At 47.8% G+C, this 25432-nt stretch overlaps 1 protein-coding gene across 3 annotated transcripts in view; it reads right to left on the bottom strand.

The window, feature by feature from the left end:
* Arhgef7 (Rho guanine nucleotide exchange factor 7) overlaps positions 1 to 25432 on the bottom strand; it is a 109680-nt gene that overhangs the window by 56698 nt on the left and 27550 nt on the right. For all 3 annotated transcript variants that reach the window (XM_028766387.1, XM_028766385.1, XM_028766384.1), the window contains exon 2: positions 18854 to 18940. In XM_028766387.1, coding sequence (XP_028622220.1) covers positions 18854 to 18940 — 87 coding nt within the window. The remainder of the gene's footprint in view (positions 1 to 18853; positions 18941 to 25432) is intronic.

The following is a 25432-nucleotide window of genomic DNA, read 5'->3' as shown; positions in this document are numbered from 1 at the left end:
GGGAGGAAGGAAGGAAGGAAGGAAGGAAGGAAGGAAGGAAGGAAGGGAAAGAGGGAAGGAGGGGGGGAAGAGGGAGGGAGGGGGGAAGGGGGGGGGAAAGAAGGAGGGAGGGAGACCCAAATGTATGCTAATCTGCTGTGAGGAGCATTCCTTTCCAGAGGACCCCACTGTATCCTTCAGTAGGTGACTGACTGTGAAGCAGAAGAGGACAAACAACCCAGGTGGACTCTTCTACCCTGGCCTGTACTGCACTCTCCATGGTGTCATCCGTGAACCCCTGAGCAAGCACACATGTCCACGCCCGTGCTCTACACGCAGAAGCGTGAAGAGCAAAGCCCTGCAGTGTCACATCTGTCAGTGTTCAGAAGCAGCTTGCTGCATGAATGTGGGTCACAAGGGAACACCACTGCAAGGCTGGTAGGAGGAGGTCTGGACTCCTTGTGCCCTCACTGCAAAGATAAAGCTCCCTGGTACAAGCAAAAGGAAGTCCAGGCCTACCCTTGGAAGCCATGTGTGCCATGTGTTGATTAGGAGTCAGCAGTGAAACCCACATAAGCAAACAAGAGGACACTCCTTGAGGGAGAACAGTGCTTCAAGACTACCAAGATGTAAGTCAACCTGGACAGAGGAAGGAGAGCCATACAAGGAACCAACACATAGACACAGCATGTAATTTAAAATTGAGAAGATTCAGCAACAGCACTACACACAAACAGAGCCCATCCAGACACCCATGCGCTGATATCCTGACCGCACAAACATAAACATCACTGGCCACGAAACAGATGTGATGCACCTTGAGATACTGAACTAAAAGCAAACAAAGCAGAGTGACTCAGACCCAAATGACTAAATGGTGTCCTTATCTGGCTACACCCGGAAAGTGCCAAGGAAAGGTGTCTCTCCTCCCCCATCTCCTCCCACCATCTCAATAGGAATGAAGATCCTGTTGCAGGACAGACTGACCCCAACACCTTGACATCAACCAGTTCCACTACAAGAGGCTTATGAGGAAGCTATATTCACTCATACACACTCACTCAGTCACACACACACACATACACAAACACACACCATGAGTCTAGGCAGATATTTCTGGAGTGTTGCTTGCAGGGTCTAAAAATACATTTTTGTCCTCATATTGTCAAGTAAAGTCTGTGATTTCAGAACAAGAATGACTGATAATGAATGGTAAGTGTGCTATTTCAGTGTGAGGCAGCTGGTCCACACCGATCCGATGGATCCGACGGTGGAGTCCATCCCGGCTCCTGGTCCTCGTGGCTCCTTCAGACTTTGAACTTAAGTCCACCTACTGCTGCTCAGGGATAAAAACAGAGCTTCCTAACGGTTCTAGCAATTACAGCACTTTCACCCAAGATGCCCCTAAACAAGTCAATGTCCTTTCAGATAAGAATTAAATCTTATTCAGTTTGCAGATCTATTTCATCAACATGCAAACACTATGGCAGGGAACACAGTCATAAAGACAAAGTCAATTATCTTTCGTAATTTCCAGAGGGGCCTCCAGGAGCACAAGTGACAGTCACAGGAGGATGGGACAGTCATCTACACGCTGCTGTCTATGCACCCTTCCCAAGCCTAGGAGAGCCTTTCGTAAAGCACAGTATGGGCAGTGACAGCATCCAGTCAAGGCCGAGTGGAAATAAACTTGCTGAGGAGAAATGTCACACCAGTGTATGCACAGCCTAGACCTTCCAGTTCAAACCATCTTACACATGGGGAAATAAAATGTGACTCAGACCATGTGAACTCTGCCCTGAATGGTACACTGCCAGCCAAAGGAGGGGAGTGTAACACTTCGGACACCAGGAGACGGTGCAGTCCCACAGGTCACACAGGCATCGCAGCCAGCCAGCTCTCGGTCCTTACTTAGCAAAGCCCTGCCTGCCTATCACTAGACCTGAACCAAGCACAGCAGGACCTCAACAGAGACATGACGCCTGCTGGAGCGGAACCTAAGGGAAGGGACAACTCTACAGCTCTGAAAGGCAGTGAGAGCCCTGCAATGACAAAGGCCGGACTCAGACAAGTGCTTCCATTTCGACTGCACACACTGCTCTCCCTCCTCCTACAGCACACTGAAGCAACGAGTCAAAAACTTTAAGTGGAGGTGGGAGCAGGGAGGGGCTACGAGCAGAAGGCATCAGATTTTGAAGACTATTGGGGGAAGCAGATGGTTCTGAAAATCCTAAGGGAGTTGGGAACAGTTCCATTAAGATACCACGTGATACCAAGAACCACAAGCAGCTGCACCTGCACCCACAGGCCCTTTTCCAGAAGGTGACCAGCACCCGACTCCTCTTTACACTGGCTCCTGAGAGCACATCAGCCTCAGGTGTCCCTGAGTTCATGGGACAGACACTGAGAGGAAGAGGGGTCAGCAATCCCGCCCTGAGCCAGAGCTCAGTAGCACTGGTTGAAGAAGAAGGCCCTGCTCCTGGACAGCCCTCTAGACACTCTGCCAGCTCTTCCTGCCACCCACCCACATGATGGCACAGACATGCAGGCTACTGTTACAGGACTGGCCCACAGAGGGCTAAGAGAGGATGGGGCTCAGTGATGGAGTGTGTGTCTGTCAGACCAGGGCTGGATCACCAGTACCATATAAAAAGTGAGATCTGACCAAGGCATACTGTAAGAAGCAACTGACAGCATGGAGAAGATGCACGCTGAGCACAGCTGAGCAGCTTTGTCAGCATGAGGCTCAGAAGGTGGGGGGGGGGGGGGGAGGCAACTGGCTAAGTCTTGATCTGAAAGCAGCCCACCTGCACTGCTAGTTATGCTTTAGATGAAACAGGTGCATAAGCAGCCAGGATCCAAGAACCACCAACGGCCCAGATGAGAACAACTCTCAAATCAAGCCCGCTCTCCCAATGTACCAGGAAAGGGTGGGAGGTAAGACCCTTGCCTCAGCAAACACTGAGGAGGCAGTGCAGCCCTACCCCTACAGGAAAGTGAACCAGGGAGCTGGGACAGCCACAACACGCCTGCAGCAAGCTCCCCAGGCACAACTAGAGTCGCAATGTCCTTCCCTTGCATCAAGAAATACAGGTTTCTGGCCTGGCAGAATGCCACACAACCATAACTCCTACTACACAGAAAGCTGACACAGGCAGGAGGAAGGGTCACAAGTTCAAAGCCAGCTCAGGCTCTACTGTAGAATGAAACTGTATCTCAGAAAGTAAATAAAATGACAATCATCAAGGCTGAGAAAGCAGGTCCCTGGGAGAGCACTTGCCTGTCAACGTTTAAAGAGGCCCTGAGTTCAAAACCTCAGTTCAGGGAGAGGAAGAAAGTGGGGGAAACAACCCACAGACCATAAAACACAAGACTGTCTAGTATTGCCACAAAGCCATACAGAGCAGACTGGGCTGCAAAGGGACTGTGGAGAGGAGAAGCTCACACACAGCAGACTGGGCTGCAAAGGGACTGTGGAGAGGAGAAGCTCACACACACTATGTTCCTCATCTTCTGAGACCTCAGGAGGATGTGGTTAGAAAGGGAGTCTGCAGGTAGAGATCACAGGCCTCCTGACAACTGGACACAGCACGACAAGTAGCTGCAGATAGCACTTTAACCAGGCTACAAACAAACTCCAAGGGAAGCCTGTGAGCAGGAAAGAACAGGGCAGCAGAGAGGCTAGATATGGGTGATGCCATCCAGCAGTCAGAAGAGTACCACGCAAGTCAGAGAGCCCTCTGTGCAGCCCTCTGCAGCCCTGCTATCCAGCTCCACGGGGTTTCCAGTCCCAGTCTGCATATCTGACCTCACCATGCTCACCAGTATGGCCCTGAGAACAGGGTCTGAGGACAGCAGACATCAGCAAGCAGCCTTCCCCCTGTGACTCCTCACTCCGCTTCCCATGGAACAAGTCCTAGTGCTGAACAGCTTCCCTTAGAAATGTCTGCGGATCGAGAGTATGGCTCAGCAAGACAAGACAGTGGCTGTGTGGTGGCTGATCCCTGAGGATGACAAGAAGAGCTTCATGTATACCAGCTTTTGTCTGTCTCAGACCCAAGACCAGGAACCTGTTCTCCGCCCTCACTTCTGCCCAGCCCAGACGTCAGGGATAACTTGGGTGCAGGGGGCTGGAGGGCAAAGCAAGGTTTCTACAACAAAAGCTGGGGTCCATAAGGAGATCCTTGAAGGGCAACCACATCTTGGGGCACAGAATTTAGCAATTGATTACAAGTAGCATCAGACCATCCCCTAAACTCAGCACCCCCAGAGACAGAGGAGACACTAAGTGTCCTCTTCATAAAATGCTATGGGAAATTAGAACACCTTCATGCAAAATCCTTGCCAAAACTGTTTAACTAGAATCAAACTACAACAAGGTGCATATCTCACAGACACACAACTGTAATCTGAGCACCTGCAGGGAGGGAGACCGACAGGGCAGGAGCTTCTCACGCTGGAGGCCAGCACGGCCTATACAGCCAGACTGTCAAAGAAGCTAAAAGAAAATAGCAGCAGCTATGCTGAGAAGCCTCCTTCCTCCTGGCTGGCTTTCACAAAGATACTCTCCCTCTGCCAATGGAAGAAAATGTCAACAGTCTTACCCAGGAGTAGACCCTGCTAGCTACAATACCAACCTGCCCGCACAGTACTGACCAGCCGTCGTCTGCCTGGGTTTTAGACCTTTTCCACGGGGAAGAAATGCGCCTGGTAGTGTAAACCTGGTCGTAAGCTTATGGCTGGAACGGTCCTAGCTAAAGGGGAGTTGGAGAAGACAAATGAACTACCCTGTTGTCTTGCTTTATGGACATGACAGACTGCCTTCTAAATATGTTTGTACCCAAAGGACAGCGCTCCTCAGTCTTGCTTTAGAAGCCTCTGTTTACAGTAGGTGACCACTCACAGAGACTCTTAACTGGTCAAAGTCCTGACAATAAGTGACTAAGTGCTCAGTCCTAACCAGAAGCTCAGGACCACTGCAGGAGGAAGGTGTGCTGTGAAGCACATCGTCTGGACATGATGTGGCTGTCTACATGTATGAGTTCACAGTGAGCAGCTGTGTGTACAAGACTGGGACCATCCACACTCCAGCGTGGGGAAGAAGGGATGCTTACGGGGCCCAGCCGTCCTGGAGGAGGTGCAGGCAGTAACGCCTGCTAGGGGAGGGTGGGTTACAAGTCACACCTGCTCACATAATGCTTTGTCCCGCAAAGCACCCCGCCCACCTAACTCCCCACCCACACTTATGTAGGCGTCCCCAGTTAAACACAGTGGCCCCCAGGGCGGAGACATAAAGAAGGCTGGGGACTTCCTGGGAGGGAAAGGAGAAGAGAGGGTAAACGGGAGTATACAATCAAAGTACACTATATTTATGTGTAAATTTGTAAAGAATAAAAATTAACAATCCCAAGTCCTAAGTGAGAAAGGTGAGGGAGAGATCTTTGTTAAATGTCACTGAAGAGGTGTGACTGAGCTAATGAGGCACGACTCCACTGACTCCACTCGGATCGCTCAGAAAAGAAAAGCTGCATGTCACTCTGAGAACACAGTGCACATCTGAACATGGACTAAACAGGAAAGAACAGACTTCAGTGCTAAGTGCCTTGGGAAAGTACGAAAGCTAGCATCTATCTGTATGTTGACACAGGCACTGAAGTATTCAGAAGTGCTACCAGGTCTCTAAGGTAGTTCACATGCTTAGCAAATACAATTGAAACAAACAAGTAAAGGCTTGCAGGGGTAAAACTCAATGCAGAGTCTCAGTCCTGGACCCAAGCTGTGTTCTATGGTGGTCTTCCAGACAGTTTCCCACATAAGAAATACTCCAGGGAGAACAGGTCAGGAAGCTCTCTGGCACCCACTCACCAACCCTAACCCTGAGGTGGGGAAATGAAAGCACCCATTCTCCAGTGCAGGCAGCAGTGAGCAATCCTATAAGGCCCAACGGTCCTCTCCAGAGACCACAACTTCAAAGCTCACAATCCTACAATTTACTCAACAGTAGGCAGGTAGGCCCAGTTCTGTGGAACTACGGCTGAGAGAAGGGTGTTTCTCATACCTGTTCTTGGCTACCAAGACTTCCGATTTTTCTGTACTCCTGGGAAGTCAGCTGCCCCCTCCCCAGCTGTAACAGGTGCCATCCATGCCCCTCAGCAAATCAAAGTTCAACAGATGAGCTGGCCAGCTCTAAATACCAAGCTCATCAGCTGTTTCCAAGACCTGAGAGTGTCTCTGTAATGTTCCCACACACTGAAGACCACAAGGGTGGGCCCCCTTACCTGTAAGCCTCTACAGAGGAGAAGGCGATCATTCCCTGGGGAGTAGAGTGTATAGACCACAGAAATCAATGGCACCATGGGAGAAGGAAGTTACAAGAGAAAACACCAATAAAGCCTAATACAAATTTGGGCAGAAATTCGTATTTTGGGTAATTTTATTTTTAACACATACTCAGTATATATAGACTTCACATCCAAACACAGTGCAAGGACTTGGGCTTTATTTTACTTATTCAGTGGGAACCTGTCCTCTGCTGGTTCCCAGAACACAAAGGGCACTCAGAGACACAAAGATGCAGGACACACAGCTGTCAAGAGAAGAGAAGGATCTGACATGTAAGCAGACAATGGCCTTGATTTCTGGATCTGTTTTCAAAGGAAACCAGAAAAAAGCCTGTTTCACTAGACATAGGAGGGGAGCAGAGAGGACCTAATTGAGTGACACAGCATCTACCCAGCTGGTACAAAGCTCTGGGTTCCATCTCCAGCACTCTGTGTGTGTGTGTGTGTGTGTGTGTGTGTGTGTGTGTGCGTGTGTGTAGGGAGATTAGTAAACAGAGGGGGTGAACGGTCACTGTGATAACTGCAGGATTCCCGCACATATACCGAGACAGCAGTCACTCTGCCCCACGGTCTCAGCCACGCCTGTACATCTCCACCTTCCTTCCACAACCACTCATCTGTCGTGGTTGTCACTGTTTCATTTCCACAAAAACTGAGAAGACAGTAAAAGCACAAATGTCAGTGATGCATTTTCCCACTGCCTGGCCAACCGTGAACGTAGGATAAAGCACCCTTGATATACAACAGCTGTGGGCAGGGCAATGCACACTTCATATACAGAGTACCTGCTCCTTTTCTGGCTCGGGCCCTGTGGCACTGAGACTAAGAGAGAGTTTCCCAGCAAGCTTTCCAGACCCACACAGTCAAATGAGTCAGTCCATACAAGCCACCCAGCTCAGCAGCAGCATCAGGGTGACAACCACAGCCTGGCCTGAAACTTGCACTCTCACCTGGAGACTCAGAGGTAAAGCCTTGCCCTGTCTCTTCAATGGGCACATTAGAACCTACCCCAAGCCAGTAACTGCCCACGTGTCCATCCACTGGGCTCCCTGTGAGATGTAGACACAGGATAGCAGTGTAGAGCTCTTTGTAGACTCCTCTTTCACATACGGCCCTTCCCAGGATCCCTCACACCTCCCTCCCACTACGAAGACTAAAGGAACAACTTGACCCTGCACAGGACCTGAAATGGCTCTGGGCATTCTCCATCACCCCAGAGCAGAAACATATAGGCCAGAGAAAATAGATGCACAGTGTGTGGTCCCGCCTCAGTTTTGCTTCCCCTAGAACTGAAGAAACATGTCGGGTACCACTCCTAACTAAGCTCAGGGTCCTCTAACTCTGAAACATCTACTATAGCTCCTAAGTCTCTAGGATCTGGGCATCCTTCCACTGAACTCGGCCACCAGGAAGCCAGCACTAAACCACGAGTCAGCACCGGCCAGCAAGTGGCACAGAGCCACCCACCAGCCATCTGTCCTCTCAAACTGGTCTCCATGTCAGGGCTAACAGCACCCACTGGATACAAGGCAGAGTTCACATAAACATCTGACATAGGGATACAAAGGTTACTACTATCCTACTACATTTGATCTGCAACAGTTTCTGCAGCAAGGCTTTGACAAAGCCAAACAAAAACTCTGTAGTTCTGAGGATGAAATAAAGGTATGCATGGGGAGGAAAGAGGAGAGAACTGAGGTAACACAGACGGGGCACAGCTCAGCCCCGCTTGCTGCTGACGGTCTGGCACTACTATGTATTCAAATACTAAGTGCTGTGTCCTAAGATCTGGTTGTCCCAAGACAAGAAATTCACACACACACGCACACGCACACGCGCACGCACACGCACACGCACGCACGCACACGCACGCACGCACGCACACGCACGCACGCACACGCACACACACACACACATCAGCTTTTGTTGTGTCAACCCTGCCCCCCAAGTTATCTCTGATTGGTTAATAATGTTGCTGACAGAAGTTAATAAAGTTGCTGGTCAGAGAGGTAGGCAGAGCTTCAGTTCCCGGGCTTGGGGTCTCAGGTAGGGACCATGAGGAGAGCCAGCGGAGGAGAAAGGAGGAGTAACCATGGGGTATTAGCATGGACCATGAGCATATGGCCATGAGGGGTGGCCTAACGGAGCAGAAGCAGCCTGAAGGAAACATATGGCAAGTAATATCTCAGGAATTTTGACAGGGAAACAGATAAAATATCTTAGAAGGTCAATATCTGCCCAGCTCTAATGCTATAAGGCTTGTGATGAATTTTAAAGGTCCCTGTGTCTCCCATATTGGAAATAGCTGTCTAAAAAGCTAACTGCTAGTGTATTAATTTCCAACATTAATTAGTAACAACAGAATATTTAAATCTCGCTACATCTACTATTTGTCTTGGATAACAACCTAAGGCCCTAGATGGGCCCAATAGTTCCTGAAGGATGCCCAAGGTCTCTGACAAGTACCCCAAGTCCCCTGGTTAGACACTCCATGAACTCCCTAAGGATTCCGCAAGCCTCTGGATAGACACTTTGGGGAGTTTTTCTAATTCAACAAATGTCTACTTAGTGATCTACAAGCAAAGACAGAGGCTCAAGATCCACAGACAAGCAGACAGGTCAAAGGAGGAGGTGTGGCACTGGAGACAGTTCCCACCAGCCCAGGTCACAACTCTGTAAACAGAAGGCAGAAGACGGAAGGCAGGTTCTCCAAGCACAGGAACAAGAAGTCATGATGGTTGCTGGCACTGAGTTTCCAGGCACTAATGCCACTTCACATGAGTTGGCAGTAGAAGTTAAAAGTGTCAGTAAGTCACACCTGTGACGCTACAACTCCTAGCACAGGTACGTTAGTCATCATTACAGGCATCTCCAGCAGTTGGACCCTACTAGAAGTGCAGGCCAGAGCACAGAAATCAAGACAAGGTGATACTGGTAGAGACCAGCCCTCTATGGCCAACTCTTGGACAAGCCCAACCTGGACATTCCCCTGGGTCAGCTAGGCAGGAGAGTGGCAGAAATGACAGCCCACGTCAGCAGAGCACTGGACTGGAAACCATGTGAGCCATCCCGCCATGAGCATAATGAGGAGGAGGAAGCAAGCTGGGGAGTCTGCATGCTATGCACTATTTTCCAAGGACAGGTGCTGTCCTGCAGACTTCAAACACAAAAAGCACAATTACAGCAGCACGTGTGAACAGCTCCTTTGTCACCCAGCACTAAGACAGAAGGCAAAGAACTCAACTCTAAAGAGGCCAGGAGCATGGCCCAGAAGTAGCAAGAGCCAGCCCCTGGACCACACCCCAGCACACCCAGCAGTTAGAATAAAATTCACACTTAGAAAAGGGGAAGAATTCCTAACAAGCAAAGCTACAGGGCCACCCTCTCTACCCAGCCACCATGCTGGGCAGACATGCTCAGGGCCTCCATGCCCCATGTCCTCATGGAGACAGGGACTCCCTGCAAAAGGCTGCAGTGAGGATTCTCAGACATCTGGGTCTAGGAGCCAAGGAAAGGTCTAGAGAGCCCAGATCAAGACATTCTGCAGCAGGACATGGAAGAGGAGAGGGCCATGCAGGGCTCGCCCCTTTAGCCCTCCCACACCCGCCCACACACTCTCTCACCTCTAACAGCTAGCTTCTGACCCACAGACTCGGCTCCACCTGGGCCTCTGTACAAGCCATAGTGTACTGGGCTCTCCCTTCCTTCACATGGAATTTCCTGGAAAAGTTCCAGACCTAGATCCTTACCCTAGCACCTATCCACTCCCCAAATCTGCTGCTCCCCGCCACACACTGCCCGCCTGTGCTCCCCACTGTTTCTCCTAATTCCTATCATCAGAACCTACAGAGAAAGTGAAACACCAGGATGTTTAGGACAGAAGGAGGTGAAACAACATGCTCCTCTAAGGGGAAGTGAGTCACTCTAGCCTGCAGGGATAATCAACTAAGACAGGAACTAAACAGCTCTAAACAGCTTCAGGAAGTCCCTGAAATTGATCACATTCACCAGGCTCCTCCCTGCCAAGAGTATATTAGCAGTAAAGCAGGCTGTGAGTCATTCTCAGACCTACCAAGCAACCCTGAAGAAGCAGAGGCCAGCTGAACTGCCCAGAAGAAGCAAAGACCAGACGAGCTTTCTAAGGAGACTCAGCCAACTGAAGCACCCAGAAAGACCTCTCCACCTGTGAGCTGCCTGACTCTGCTCTACATTCCAGCTCTCAAGACAGTATTTGTGCTCCTGCGGGTCACCCCTTGCCCACACTCCTGTAAGTAACCGGACTCAACTCACAGGCTCACCAAACTGCATTTTGTGTGCTGTGAACTGTGTATCTGAGATGGGTACACACCTGTGTGTGTTATATCTCTCCAGGAAAAGTCTGTCACACAACACCTCACATGTTTACTCCCAATACCCATCAGTGCTGACTCTGTGAAGCTGCTAAGACAATGGGCACTCAGAAAAGGCAATGACAGAGTACACTGGTACACAGCGGCTCTCCCTTAACCTCTTAACTTTAACTCTTCACATGTATCTGCCCTGAAGATATGCTTGTGCACCACATGTACAGTGTGCCCCAGGAGGCCAAACGAGGGTGTCTGATCCCCTGGACTGGGGTCACAGGTGGCTGTGAGTGCTGGGAAACAGACCTGGGTCCTCTAAAGTCCTCTCTCCAGCCTCATCCACTGGTGTTTTATGAGCACAGGCCAGCAGCAGTCCCAGTGTGCTTGCTTCACTTCTGGTGCTGAGATAAAAACAGCCTGACAAAAGCTCCTTAGGGGAGTGTGGTGGTGTGGATAGGAATGTACCCTCAGGCTCACAGATCTGAATGCTTACTCACCAGGGAGTGGGCTTTAAGGTTTCAAAAGCCCAAGCCTGGCCCAATCAATCTCCCCGCCCCCTTGCACACACCCCTGCCTCCCCCTTGCTGCCTGCAGACTGGGATGTAGAATTCTCAACTTCTCCAGAACCAGGTCTGCCCACCATGATGATAATGGATGAACCTCTGAACCTGTAAGCCAGCTACAATTAAATGTTGTCCTTTCTAAGAGTGGCCATGTTCATGGTGTCTCTTTACAGCAATAGAACCCTGAGTAACATAGAGAGGGTTTACCACTTCAAAACCCTGAGGGAAGTCAAGACAGGAACTCAAACAGCTAGCCACATCACATACACAATCACAAGCAGAGAGAAACAAACAGAACTCACTTGGTGCTTATACTCCACCAACTTTCTTCAGTCACACAGTTCAGAGCCCACATTCAGACTGGGTCTACCAATTTCAATTAATAACCAAAGTAGTCCCCACAGATGCACTCCAGGCCAACCTAGTCTAGATAGCCCTGCATTGACTCTTCTCAGATTATGTCAAGTTGTGGGATGTTGACATTTAAAACCAAACCAACCATCACACCAAGGAAGGCCCAAACACTCTGTGCAGAGCCACAGTCTAATAAACTCACATTGTGAGGATACACAGAAGGACAGCTTAGGAGGAGATGCATGAACTCTAAAACCATACAGACAGACAAGAGCCTTTAAATTCTACCAGAAATGCACACATGCATGCTGAGCAAAACTATCTCAGAACTGTCACTGATCCAGCACTGTCCCAGCTCTCCTCGGATCCCTAGACACAGGTGACCAGAACTGTTTGACAAAATATTTAACTGTGTGCATTTAACTTCAGAACTTCTTAGTGCATGATTAGTGCCTTTGCTATAACAACCACCGTAACCAAGGCAACTTACACAACAATTGAATTGGGTTTAAAACGTTAAAGCTTCAGAGATTCGGAGTCCATGAGGGTAGAGTGGCAGCACAGAGCAGGAAGAGACAAGGAGGAGACCGAGAGGGAACACTGGTATCAGGGGAGGGTTTTGTTTTGTTTGGGTGTTTTTGTTTTTTCAAGACAGGGTTTTTCTATGTTCAAGGCCTAACTTTTTCCTCTGTGAACCAGGCTAGCCTCAAACTCAGAGGACTACCTGCCTCCCAAGTGCTGGGATTAAAGGTGTGAACCATCACACCTGGCAAGTTTTTTGACACCTCAAAGACCATCTTTGGCAGCATCCTTCCTCCAACAAAGCCACACCTCATAGTGCTTCCCAAACAAGAGATCCACCAACTATGGACCATTATTCAAGCATAGGAGCCTACGAAGGATATTCCCACTCACACCATCTTTGGCAACAGGGTTGGGAAGTTCACAGAAACAAAAACATTTTCTGCTCTGTTCAGCATCCCAATCCCCCCTCAACCTCCTAAGGAACATCTGAAGAGCGCAGCACTGTCCCCAGCAGGATTAACTCTGCCCTCTCCATCATCTCCACCACCACACACTCACAAAACAACTTGAGGGCATCACAAAATCTTTACGTTCAGCCCAGTCCTATGTAGGCCACTAATGAGCTTCTTCTTAAGGAAAAGGAATGTTTAGACAGAGATGAGCAATTTCCATTCTAAAACCTCACTTTACCTAAGTCACCCTGGCTCATTTCAACACTGGAGACTCAAGTCCTTTGGAAGTCTCTCCACACTGAGGCAGGAATGAAAACCTCACTCAAAGGAAGCTCAGCCTCTCTCTTCTTTTCAAGCAGCCGCAAGCCTGCTTTCAGCTGAAGCTCCCCCTGTGCAAAGTGCCTCCACCCCTGGTCACAGGTACCAGACTGGAAGGAAGTGCTGCAGATGTCCAGCTTCCACCGTATACCTGCTGAGGCTGCTCTTTCATAGCCTCACAAGTCCACCTCAGGGAACTGGGAATGCCTCACTCCTGCCTCCTCGGATCACAGCACCCAGAAAAGGAGCACACCAAGCAAGACACACAAAGATGAGCCACACTGTGTATTCCAGAGGTCTACTTCTCTGAGGGGAAAAAGCAGTTGCAGGGCACCTAGGAAGGTACCCTGACAGACCAGTGACATATGTCAACAGAGAAGGTGGAGGCAGCTGTTCAAAGCTTGAATGAACTCCCACCTTGCTGTGGCCTAGCAGGAATATACCTGCCATGATAGTTACAACTTAAGGTACTAGCACACAGAGAGAAATGGCCTTCACTGTATACAGCAGAGGAAACTGAATCCCATGTCCACATCTGACAGGATTTACTGGCCTTCAAGAGGCCATCACTGAATCAAGAGACAAACACAAGGCATGAAGAGATGGCCACACTGCTACCATACTGTATCAAGCTAAGGTATGTTACAGAACATATATGCTACGGTGTCACAGGTCTCTAAGGCTATCTACATGTGTGCAATGGAAAAAAGATTAAACCACTAACATGGACATCTAGCCACGACATCTCTAGACAGAAGTATCACATAATTTTTTCCCTACATTTCTCTACTTTCTGAGCTTTATGTAACAAACACAGACCACAGGCAACTTAAAAGCAGAATAAGCACCGTGGTTGAAAGCACAGAAAATACTGGTGGTTTCAACAGGAGCTGCCTGGCACTCTCTGTGGTGTTTGTTGCTAACTTGTGTTTCTTACAGCACATACAAAAGGCAAGCATCAAAACACCCACTTGCCAACTGACAGAGAGGAGAGAGAGAGAGAGAGAGAGAGAGAGAGAGAGAGAGAGAGAGAGAGCGCGCACAAGAGAGAGAGAGCGAGAGAGAGAGAGAGAGAGAGAGAGAGAGAGAGAGAGAACATGAGTGAATGAGCGAGCTATAAGCATGCATCTGGAAAGAAGCTGATGTCCCAAACAAACCAGGAAGGAAGACCACGACCTAAACCCTTTATTCTGCAGCCACTTCTCAAAGGCCTAAGAATAACCAACTGCTATTTGTCATAAAGTTCAACATCACTACCATCAAGGAAATACAAAGTAAAGCACAATAAACTATCACCTCTGACCTCTTAGCAAGTCTACTGTCAAAACCACAAGAGCTACTTGCTGGTGAGACGTGAGGAAATGGAATCCTTCAACACTGATTGGTGGGAATGTAAGCTAATCAATACATTACAGAAACTGATATATATAGTGGTGACTAAAGTCACCCTGTGGCCCAGCAATCCCACTACCAGGTGTACATCCAAAGAAACTCAGACAATGCTGGAGAAACAAGTGTTCCCTATATACTGCAAAGATGTTCACAACAGCCTCCACATGAAAACAACCAGAGATGGACAGATGTCATGTAAGCACCGGAACACTCTGAGTGTGAGTGGGAAGAAGGAAGGAGGCCCTGCCATCACTGGCAGCATGAGTGGACATGGAGAACCAGCAGGTAGAGTGAGCTGACAGCCCAACACCAACTGGTAAGGTAAGAGCAGTCCAAGCGGCAGTCACGAGGGCCAGGAGGTGGACAGGGCAATGGGAGGATGTCCAGTCACTGGGGACAGAGTCCAGGTAGCCAGAGAATGAGTTTCAGTGGGCACCACACAGTGTGGCAGCTACAGCTCACAACATACATGTGAAGGTGCTATAAAAAGAACTTAGCATGTTCTCATCACAGAAAAGTCTATGGTGTGACAGATGGCGACTAGCTTGGCTTAATCACCCCACAATGTAGCCACACATCTGAAACTCCACACTAGACCATATTAAGAAACTAGGTTGTGGAGCAAACATTATGCGAACAGTTAGCATCTTAATCTCTAATGAACTGAAAGACCAAAAGTACAAGCCAAAAACGTCCAAGAACGAGGAAGGGCAAAATACATTTCTGTTCTGAACCACCGAGACCTTTGGATGATGGCCTCTTCACAAGACAGTTAATCCTTTAATTAATGTTTTAACTAAAGCTGAAAATGATGTTGATGTTATCTGGTGTGTGAGACTACAAGTGGAAGACTGTAGCACTGGGTCATTAACCCTTCCAGCCCCACATGTGGACCAGAGCCGGAACTGGCTGGAAAAAAGAGAGTGTGGTTTGCGTCACTTGACAGACTCCCAGAAATCATCTTGGCAGCCATGAGAAATCCATCTGAATCTCATTTTCCTTCCCAGAGCAGAGATACTGTATTGGAAGCAACATTAGTTCTTCAGCAGGAGAGCGTGGTGACACACTGCTCTGTCAGGTCCCCCGCCTTGGAAAGGCCAGTGCCATCTGGGCAGAGGACTCTGCCAGAAACGCTCAAAGCTAACATGGATCCCACTTCATAATTTCAACTTAGACTCTAGAAAATGACCTGAAGTACAGCCATTTATAATAGTGCTAAATTCCAACTTTTCAAAATTCATGATAAAAAGTGGGAATTATAACATTTGCAAATGTGTAATATACAACTAAACTCTTAGAACAATGGATATTTCTCTGATGAACAACTAAATCAGAGTACACTGCTGCATTTCATATCTTTGCTGCTAATATCCCTGATGCTGTGTGCCATGGCATGGGCTAAGCTTCGAAAAACACAGCTGGAACTAGATTCATGTGGCCTTAATTTAAGGGGTTTTGCTTTTATTACTATTTCATGTTTATGGCGCTTTGCCTGCATGCACATCTATGCACCAGGTGTGTGTGCCTGCAGAGGCCAGAACCGACATCGGATCTGGACCTGGAGTTAGAGATGTTTGTGAGCTACCACGTAGGTGCCAGCACCTGAACCAGGCTCCTCTGGAGAGCAGGCAGTACTTTTAACCGCTGAGCCATCTCTCTAACACCAATTTTAGATACTGAATAAAGCTGGTTACAAGCATCATGGGAGTGACAAGAAAAACCAGTTTTTTCGAGGAAGGCAGCCTCTACTCTGGATAGCTACAGTTCGCATTTCAATCATTCAGGTACTTAATTATCATTATTGGGTAAGAAAATCTTGACAGTTAATATACTGTGATCATCAACAAATATACCTAATATAATCTGAGAACAGAACAATAACAAATAAGAGAACGAATTCTCTATCTCTGCAGCCATTCCACCTGAGGAACTGCAGACAGAGGACTTGGTAACTTGTCTCACAGTGAACTCACTGCGGTACTTCTGTTTGCAAACGCCAAGCACAGCATCACTGCCGACAGCACCACCACTACCACAGTTTTGGTTGTTCTATAGATATAAATGGAAAGAGACTGGTACTGCTGTGCCCAGTTTTCTGCACAAATCAGAAAATATAAGTGCATGTATGTATACACATGTGTGAGCATGTTAATGTTTCCAAGTTCACATACACATGTACGCATGTGGGCATGCACGTGGAGGTCAGAAGTAAACGCTGGATGTCTGTCAGCCACTTTCCACTTACTTTTTTTTTTTTGAGGTAAGGTCTCTACCTGAACTTGGCAAATTGGCTCTCCTCTCTGGGCAGCAAGCCCCAGGGACTCCTACTATCTCCAAATCACATCACTAAGATCCTGAGCACCTCACTTGGCCTTTTCCTCCAGACCTCACGATTGCACACCAAGCACTTTACCTGATAAACTATCTCCCTAGCACCTGCTCCAAATATTTTAGGGACAACGGTTGGTGGGAAAATAAGTTGTAAAAAAAAATAATAATAATAAGAGGCCAGCAAGATGGCTCAGCAGGTAAAGGCCACTGCCATTAAAGCTAAAGAACTCACTCCCTGGAGCTCACATGGTCAAGGAAACAACCATCAGTCTCTCTGACTTCTGAGCAAGTGCTGTGGCACACTGCCTTAAAAATAACTGATATGGTAATGGTAAGTTTCTCTTCTTTAATGAAATCATTAGGAGCTAAAGTGGGGTGAGCTAGACAACCTTTCTTACTAACTCGATCCAGTCTGAAACAACACCCTGGGGAAAGCCCCTTGGTGTTAAGTACTAAGAACAAAAGCTAACTTGGAATTTAAGTTGTTTTGTTTCTCATTCAATTTTAAAATATTTTCAGTCTCCTATCTTTTGAGAATTGTCGGATATTAAATGTGTCAGTCCTAGTATTGCTCAAAGGTCCAAAGCGCTTCCCTCAGGGCTTTGTCTATGGAAGACTAGGTCTTTCCCTGAATAGGCCTCTCCCCTCACAGTTACAGAGGATGGATGAACTAGAGCCATTCCTTTCTCCAGGAATTTCCTAAAATGTGATGGCTGAACAAACTGGGGGTTTAAGTATGGTATACTAACCTTGAGGAAAATTTTTTATTTTTCTCTACTATACTTTAAGTAACTGGAAGAGATATTTACTCTTTAAAATTAACACAAAATAAGACACAATTGGTCTTTTTTCTTCTTTCAAGGGTAAACCTATTTGCTATCACAAGTGTAACTCTAGACTCATCCTCTCAGTAACCAATCCTTAGCAAGGACCTTGTGTCAGAGCTGCTCTAGGTGCCTGGGACAGGTCCCTGTTGAGTTCTGACAGCATCTCTGGACAAACTCAGAGCCATAAAAGTCATTGTTACATGAAACAACAACAGCCTTTACAACCTCTGCAAAGCTTGAAAGGGGCAACTTTTCTTTAAAGCAATTTCTTATAGCAATTTACACTGCTTATCTTAATGTGTAGGGTGAGTCTGTAAAAAAAACTGTAACATAAAGAAAACCCAGGCGTATATGGATAGAATCCTATGACAAAGGTCAGACAAAGTAAATCTCCAGTCACTAAAACAGCAAGGCCGGTGCCACCAAGGGAAGCCAACACCCCATTTTTAAAGAGCTGTGAGGCTTTCTGAAATTGCCCAGCCACTACCCAATTATCTGCAACAATTTCCTTGAAGACATCAAATAAATTAACAAAAAAACAGTAACACGTGAATCTGTCCAACTTCAATTAAATACACTTTCCAAAAGTGATTGGGCGGCTTCTACAATTCATCTCAAGAAACATACGAAGACTGGCCTACCAGGAAAGGAAAGCTACACGGGGTCATCACAGGACTGGAGTGCGTGTGATAGTACCAATCCTTCACACGGTGAGGTTGCAAACATCGCAAGTGACTGCAAAGCTCACCCAAAAAAAGCAATGCCAGTTTTCTAGATCTACAACACCTCCCCAGGAATAACAAAAGCAACGAAACAGCGACATCCCTGGGGAACTGGCACTGAAGGACCACAAAGGGTGTTCATTCCACGGAGTAGACATTCCACGGAGTAGTCCCCAGAAGCAGGTTTTACAAACCCCAGTTTCAGGCTCGTGAGTTTTCTAACGTAAGCATTATGGGTGGAGGATCCAGGGCCTGCAGAGGCGGCATATGAGGATGTGTGACCAAGAGGGGTTTGGCCCTCGACATTTCAGGTTGGACCTTGTCTGACCACCTGCTGAGGGCTGGGTCAGACCTGGATATGATGCTGGGGAATCCCAAAGGGCGGTTTTCAGGGTTGGACAGATGTCCTCGAGCAACGGGGACTACCAACGTGCCACCTGCACAGGAGCACGATGAACCAGTGGTTCTCGTGGAACCAGAACAAGGTATGGGGGTTCACACGCTGCCGCGAGGAGACATCGAGGGTCTTCTTCCTGGGACAAGAAGCCCCGCTCCATAGAGGCGGCTGTGAGGAACGGTCGCCCCAGACAGCGTCAGCTCCCGCGACCCCAACCCGACCCCCGGCCATCCTCCACCCCGGCCCTGTCTCCCCCAGCCCGACCCCACCTCCCCCACCCCCTCGAGGCCCGGCCCCGCGCTCACCCACCTCCAGGCGCAGGGACGCCCCGCAGGCGCGCAGGAACTCGCGGATGTTGCTCAGGCACTCGCTCTCGTTCCGCGGCTCCGGGTAAACCTGCAACACACAGCGGTGCTGAGCGGGCCGGACGCTTCATCCGCTCCCCTTCCTCGGGCTGCACCAATCTCCGCCCCTGCCCACACCCGGAAGCGCGCCTCGCACCGGAAGTGACGTCGTCAAACCGCGCCCCCGCGGTCTCTTCCCGGGAGTGCTGCGTCTTCAGCTGCGGCTACCTCTTCCCAGCCCTGCACCAACCCAGCTCGTGCTCTCCTCCGGCACGGCCCGGCTCCCCTCACCACCCGTCCCATCTCCTTCAGGCCCTGCTCCGGCATCGTGCGCGCCCGCCTCCTCCATGGCAGGGATCCCTCCTCACGCACTCCACTTCCTGGCTCTGCTCCGGCCCTGCCTCCTGCAGATCTTCGCTCCAGCCCCAAGCCACCTCCTCCAGGCCCTGCTCTGGGCTCCCATCCTCGCCTCCTGACCTGCATTCTGCCGGCCGCACCCCACTAATGCACAGATCTCTGCCCCTGCTGCTCGAACAGCCCCAAAAAAGGTTCGAGAGAACTTCCCTTCTTTCTCACCTAGGTTCCTGCAAAGTGCAGTTTCAGTTATAAAGCCATAGCTTAAATTAATGAGCATAAATTCTGCAGGTAGTCATGAAAATGCCCAGATTTACATTCCCAAACACAGGCTTAACCAGAGTTGCTGGCCACTGTGGGTAAGGCTTCAGAGCAGGCTCCTGTTGCTAGCCTTCACCATGAGGGAAGGTCTGACCTACCACCCAGTACTTCTGCCAACAGAAGTGAGGCATCCTGCCACACTTGCCACGTTATGTTATGTACCCGACCGTACCAGACGCTAAGAGAAACAAGAGCAGAGTCCATGACTGGAACAATGTAAGGAAGACCCTGATATAGCAGAGAAGTTTTTTATTTAATTCTTAAAGTTTCTTAACCTAAGAGTTCATAAAGAGCAGATGTTCTGACATGGATTAGAAGAATTAAATGTTGGTATTTAAATCGTCATCCAAAAGCACTGAAAATATTCAAGATTTTAAAAAAAATAAGGAGAAATCACAGCACCTATCCACTATGCTCAGGAATCCAGTGGTCTCTTGAGAGAAATGAGTCCCCTCCCTCAGCTGAAATGTTCTTAGGGAAGAGGACCGCCCACAGTGTCCTTGTTTTCTTTTGCAAGAGACCCATTCATAAGGTCACCACAGGCTTATTTGTCAACTTTCCCACTTAACCCCAGGATAGATACAGCACGCTCCCAGTAACAAGTTTGCTTTACGTGTGCATTCCATGATCTAAATGGACAAAGGACAGGCTCAGTTGCTTTAGTTCTCAAAACTGTAAGTGGGTGCCATCTCTCATATTTAGTACCATGTTTGCCATGTACTTTTAGTTGGTGGTGTTACTGTTTTGATGTCCCCCAAACATTCTAGAGTGCTGACAAAGAGTTCCTAAGGGCAGGGAGGTAGTCATGTGTCCTACAGGGGAAAAAAAAATCTTTATATTAGATAAGCTTTATTGGGGCATGAGTTATAGTGTAATATATCCACTTGAAAAAAGATTCATTGGTGGACCAGGCTGCTCCAGAAAATTGCTAAAGCAACACTGAATGCCTCATGAAGCTGTGGAGAGGATGAAAAAGCAACAAAATGTGGATTCATGAGATGACCAGTAAAAAAGGATTAAACAGCATTTTGAGTCTGAAAGCAAGTGAAATTTATAGTTACATTACCTGGGGCCAGAAACACGCAAAGTTTCCTCAACTGGTCATTAAGAGACTGATAAACCATGAAAGTATCGACTTACAGTTCAGAGTGGCTGTACGGATAAAGAGTTTAGGAAAGATTTTGTTATCTGTAGCTAGGGCTATGCTGAAGAACAGGTTTCCAGTGCTGAGGAGATGGCGTGTTTTTCATAAATGTTGGAAAACAAAACTGTGACGAAAACAGCTTCTCAGACTCCTGGGCAGATGCTTCAGAGACCACGCAACCTTGCTATTGTGTGTCGATACCCAGGGGAAATTTTAAATATAAGCTGACCCTAATGGGGTACAAAAACCAAACCCCAGGACCACTTAAGACAAAACACCTCATCTATAGATCACAGGAGATGACATATGTATGTATGGCATCCGGAATGCTCTGGGATTGGTTCCACAACTGCTTGGTCCCTGTCCATGAACACTTTTCCAGGACAAAAACCTTACCTTCTGGGTGTTATTAACTTAACGTCCCCGTTCATCTCTGTGAAGAACCTGAAAATGTTCGTCCCCCGCACATATTCTTGTCACGCTCCCAAATACGTCATGTCTCTCATTTAACCCCCTTCGTCAGGGCACGATACAAGCGTTAAAGGCAAGCTGTTTAGTAAAGCTTTTAACATTCAAAGGCTAGCGAGGAAACTACCATGTGAGACTACTGGAAACCCATCACCATGTGCAATATCAGCTATGTTGACACAGCCTGGGGCAGCAGCAAGCTGACTATCACCAGTGAGTGTCAGAAAAGGGTTTGGCCAAGTTGCCTTAACAACTTTGAAAGTATGACAGAAAATATAAGTAAAAGCATCAAAACCATAGTGAACACTACACAGCAAATGAGTGGGGAATGTTTGACAACAGGAAGGAAAACTGGAGGAAATTTGGGCTGGAAGGGCAGTAGAAACCACTGACCAAGTCCTGGCACACTCAAAATGATCAAGCATGGCATCAGAGTAAATACCAGCAAGACAACACAAAGTGTCCTCGCTGCAGCTAAAGTAACAATGCAAGGCTGCCTTGGAAAAAATATCCTAAGACATGGAGAATGTGAGCCCATGCTTGAATGCAGCCTCGCTTCCACTGCGTTTGTGCCTTAAGCCAATTTAATTAAGTCTATAAAAAAAAAAGCCAATCTTCTAAGGGAGAGCCATCTTTATCCACATCTTCCCTTTCTGCTGAACAATTTCAATCCCCACAAGGTCAGAGTTCAAAGCACACTGATCTTGCAGCTAGCTCCCTCTACAGTGCAATTTTAACATTTTTTTTTTGTGTGTGTGTGTGTGTGTGTGTGTGTGTGTGTGTGTGTGTGTGTGTGTGTGACAGGGTTTCTCTGTATAGTCCTGGCTGTCCTGGAACTCACTCTGTAGACCAAGTTGGCCTCGAACTCAGAAATCCACCTGCCTCTCTGCCTCCCAAGTGCTGGGATTAAAGGCGTGCGCCACCAACACCCGGCTCCAATTTTAACATTTTCATGAAGCCAACCACATGATCTTTGCATAGCATTTTCCTCAAGGCCTTATTTACATTCCTACTATACAGCATCCGGTATGTGTGTGTGGTGCTGTGTTTACTGTCTGGTCATGGACATTCTGTATATGTGCTTATAGGTGACAAACCAGCACAGCCATGGTATGGTATATTACACAGTGCTCTACTTGAGATGATGTCTTATTGTAAATAACACTTACAGCATACATTTTCCAAAAATGCCCATAAAATAAGGTCACGTATTGATTGGTTGACAGAATTTTATGACCGACCTTGTGCACACATGCTCACATCCACAAGTACATAAATTAAACATAAGAGATGTGCATTATGACCTTTTGGTTTCCTAGTTCTGTATCTCCCCCAAGGACAATGTTGCAGTTCAGTATTTGAGATAACTTCATAGAATGTAACTACCACAAATAATTAGAATCATCTCTTCTTCACCTCCACATTTGATTATGAAACCATAGGCCAACTGTTCTTTTCTTTTCTTGTATGAATATACAAAATAATGGCAACAACACACATTAATTTTGATAACTATAAAAAGCAAAACTACTTGGGGACCTACATCTCAGTGAGAAATGTGGTTTTTAAGTTACACATACTTGTGTGGGGCATGTGTGCCATGGTGTGTGGGGGGGTCAAAAGGACAAGCGTGGGTCCCAGGAATCAAACTCAGGTCATCAGACTTGGTGGCAGACACCATTACCCGCTGGACTCTCTTACAGACTCAGATTGTTTTTCACCTGTGGATTATACCGCTTCACTAGGATGAAGTGCTGTCCAGCACCAACCCTTTTCCAGACTGTTCTCTCCATGCATGTGCTGGGTAGCCATCCATAAAGACTAGCACATGGAAATGGAGTTTTGCAATGGGACTTCATCTTGGATACCTTATGAGTGACAAGAGCCAAACTCCAAATGTGGCCTATTACCCATTCAAACACTTTTAAATGTTAAAAGCTTCATTAGAGCCTCCTATAATCTCTATGAAAGTGAGGAATTAGAAAACCCAGAGTCACAGAGTTCCAGCCATTGGGACTGAATCCAGAGTCACAGAGTCCCTGCCATTGGGGTCACTGAACCCAGAGTCACAGAGTCCCTGCCATTGGGGCCACTGAAGTCTTAACACCCTGGGTGTTTCACTTCACTTTTGTTCACTTTTTAATAAAGCATGTTTATGATTGTCCTTTAAGTAACAAGAAAGAATTTCATCTTTTAGCAGTACATCTGAGGAAGACAGGAAATGGGTAAAGGTCTGCTTTTTGTGTGTGACACAGGAGAGGGATGTTATGAAGAGCAGCAGGGACAGCCAAACTGGCTATGTGTCCTTATGGTCACAAGCTCCATTTTGTGGACACACTAGTTGAGGCTCTTTCCATGGGTTACCTTAAAACATCCTTGCCCATATAACTCTTAAGTCTGGTTCTGTACATGGCTGCGTGTAACTAGAACATCAGTGAACAACGCTGTTTGGAAAATGAATGGGTCAACAGCGTGAGTAGCTCTAACTCTATGACAAACATGTTACTAGGGAAGTCACTTGACCCCTCTAGGTCTATCTCCTTATCTCTAGCTTAAGGCCAGTAGCCTAACTGAGTTGTTGGATCAAGTAGATAATAAATTAATCCAGCAATATTTACCGGGCCTCAGTTCACAGCAGATCCTATCATTTAGTATAGAAGTGCAGTCCCAGCTACTTGAGAGAGGGGCAGGTCTACCACTTGAGTTCAGGCAACACAGCAAGACACCAGCTCAGGGCAGGTGAAACACCTGTGAAGTTTCAGAAGTCCATGGTGTTTTCTAAAATGTACAGAGTCAAGGGCAACGGAGACTATGGTGAAAAACAACATTTCTAGGACCAAACAACATGGAAAAGTCTTTAATGCGTCTCTAAGGACAGTTTGCACATATTCAGTGAACAAATGAAAAACTGACATCATCAGCCGTCAGGGTACACACACACACACACACATGCACACGCACATGCACACGCACATGCACACACACACAGACACGAACACGTTAAGACTCCAGCTAACACTGCAGACCTAGCAGAAGGAGAACAAGGAGAATGCTCACAACGTCAAAGTCAGCAAGGCTGAAAAGCAACCGTGAGCCTGACCTGGGAGAGTGGAACGGGAAAACAGGCAATTTCTTCCACAGTTAAACTTGTTTCCTCCCTAGGACCCAGCAGTTGTTTACCCAGGAGAAATCACAGTCACCAAAAGCCCCGTGAAAGAATGTTCACAGCTGCTTGCTTTCTGGTTAGCGAGGTCACCAAGCAGAGGGCTCTGCATGCACTCTAGAGTGACAGCAGGGGCCTAGCACTTGCTCTGCCCAGGTTAGGTCACAGGAATGATTTGAAAGATTCTCCACAATAGTAACTTGCAAGCTTTCACCGGGAGCTAATCAGGACTAGAAATCATCTCAAGACCTTTCTGGTTTCCATAGAAATAACTTTTATGCTTGATAATTGATCAAAGTGTACATGATAATGAAAATTAGCCACCAAGTAATGCTGAAACCAGAGTCCAGGACCTTCACAGCTGTCCAGTTTCTCCTCCACTCTTCACCAGCTGCTCCTGGCTGGGGCAGTGAATCCCCTCCCCAGCAGTCTCAACAAAGTGTCAGTGAAGGCAGCTGTCTCGGACAGACAGCCGGACAGCGTTTAAGGAGTCTGTGGACCAGCTGTATAAGAAGGCAGGACACGTGGGTCAGCAGGGCTGTGAGCGTTCAGGGCACTTGCCGCCTGAACAACCAAGACCAGGGGAGAGAGCTAGCTGTTCATGATTCAGCAGCATGAACCCATTGCCCAATGTCCCTGGTCTGTGGGTTCTCACTGCACAAAGCCACTATGTATCCCTGAAACCCCACCTGATTCTGATGTCCAGACATAAGAACTGTCAGAGGCTAAGGTTCCTGGGAAGTGCTCAAGACCCCAGAACCTAGTGAGTGAATGAAATGAGTGAGACGGGGAGTGAGCTGTTGGGGAAAGAATATTCCAGTTCTCTCCCACAGGGAGTCACTCAAGCTCCTGACTCCAGAACCAAGGTCCCACTCTGTCAACAATAATCTTGCCATCCAGTGGGGAAGATCGCTGTGTTCTGAGCCCTGAGCCTCTCTGTACCATCCACTACATGGCAGGACCTACTCAAGCACACCTCAGCTCCCTGTTAGACATCAGCCCCAAGGCCAATCCACTGGCACCTCACAGTAAGGAGCTAAGCTGATCGAGCACCCGTGCTCCTGGTAACAGGCTGTGTGGGCTGAAGTACAGGA

The sequence above is a fragment of the Grammomys surdaster genome, unplaced genomic scaffold (assembly GCF_004785775.1).
Source record: "Grammomys surdaster isolate TR1022 unplaced genomic scaffold, NIH_TR_1.0 167, whole genome shotgun sequence".
Classification (NCBI taxonomy): domain Eukaryota; kingdom Metazoa; phylum Chordata; class Mammalia; order Rodentia; family Muridae; genus Grammomys; species Grammomys surdaster.
This window is presented reverse-complemented; position numbering and strand designations above follow the sequence as displayed.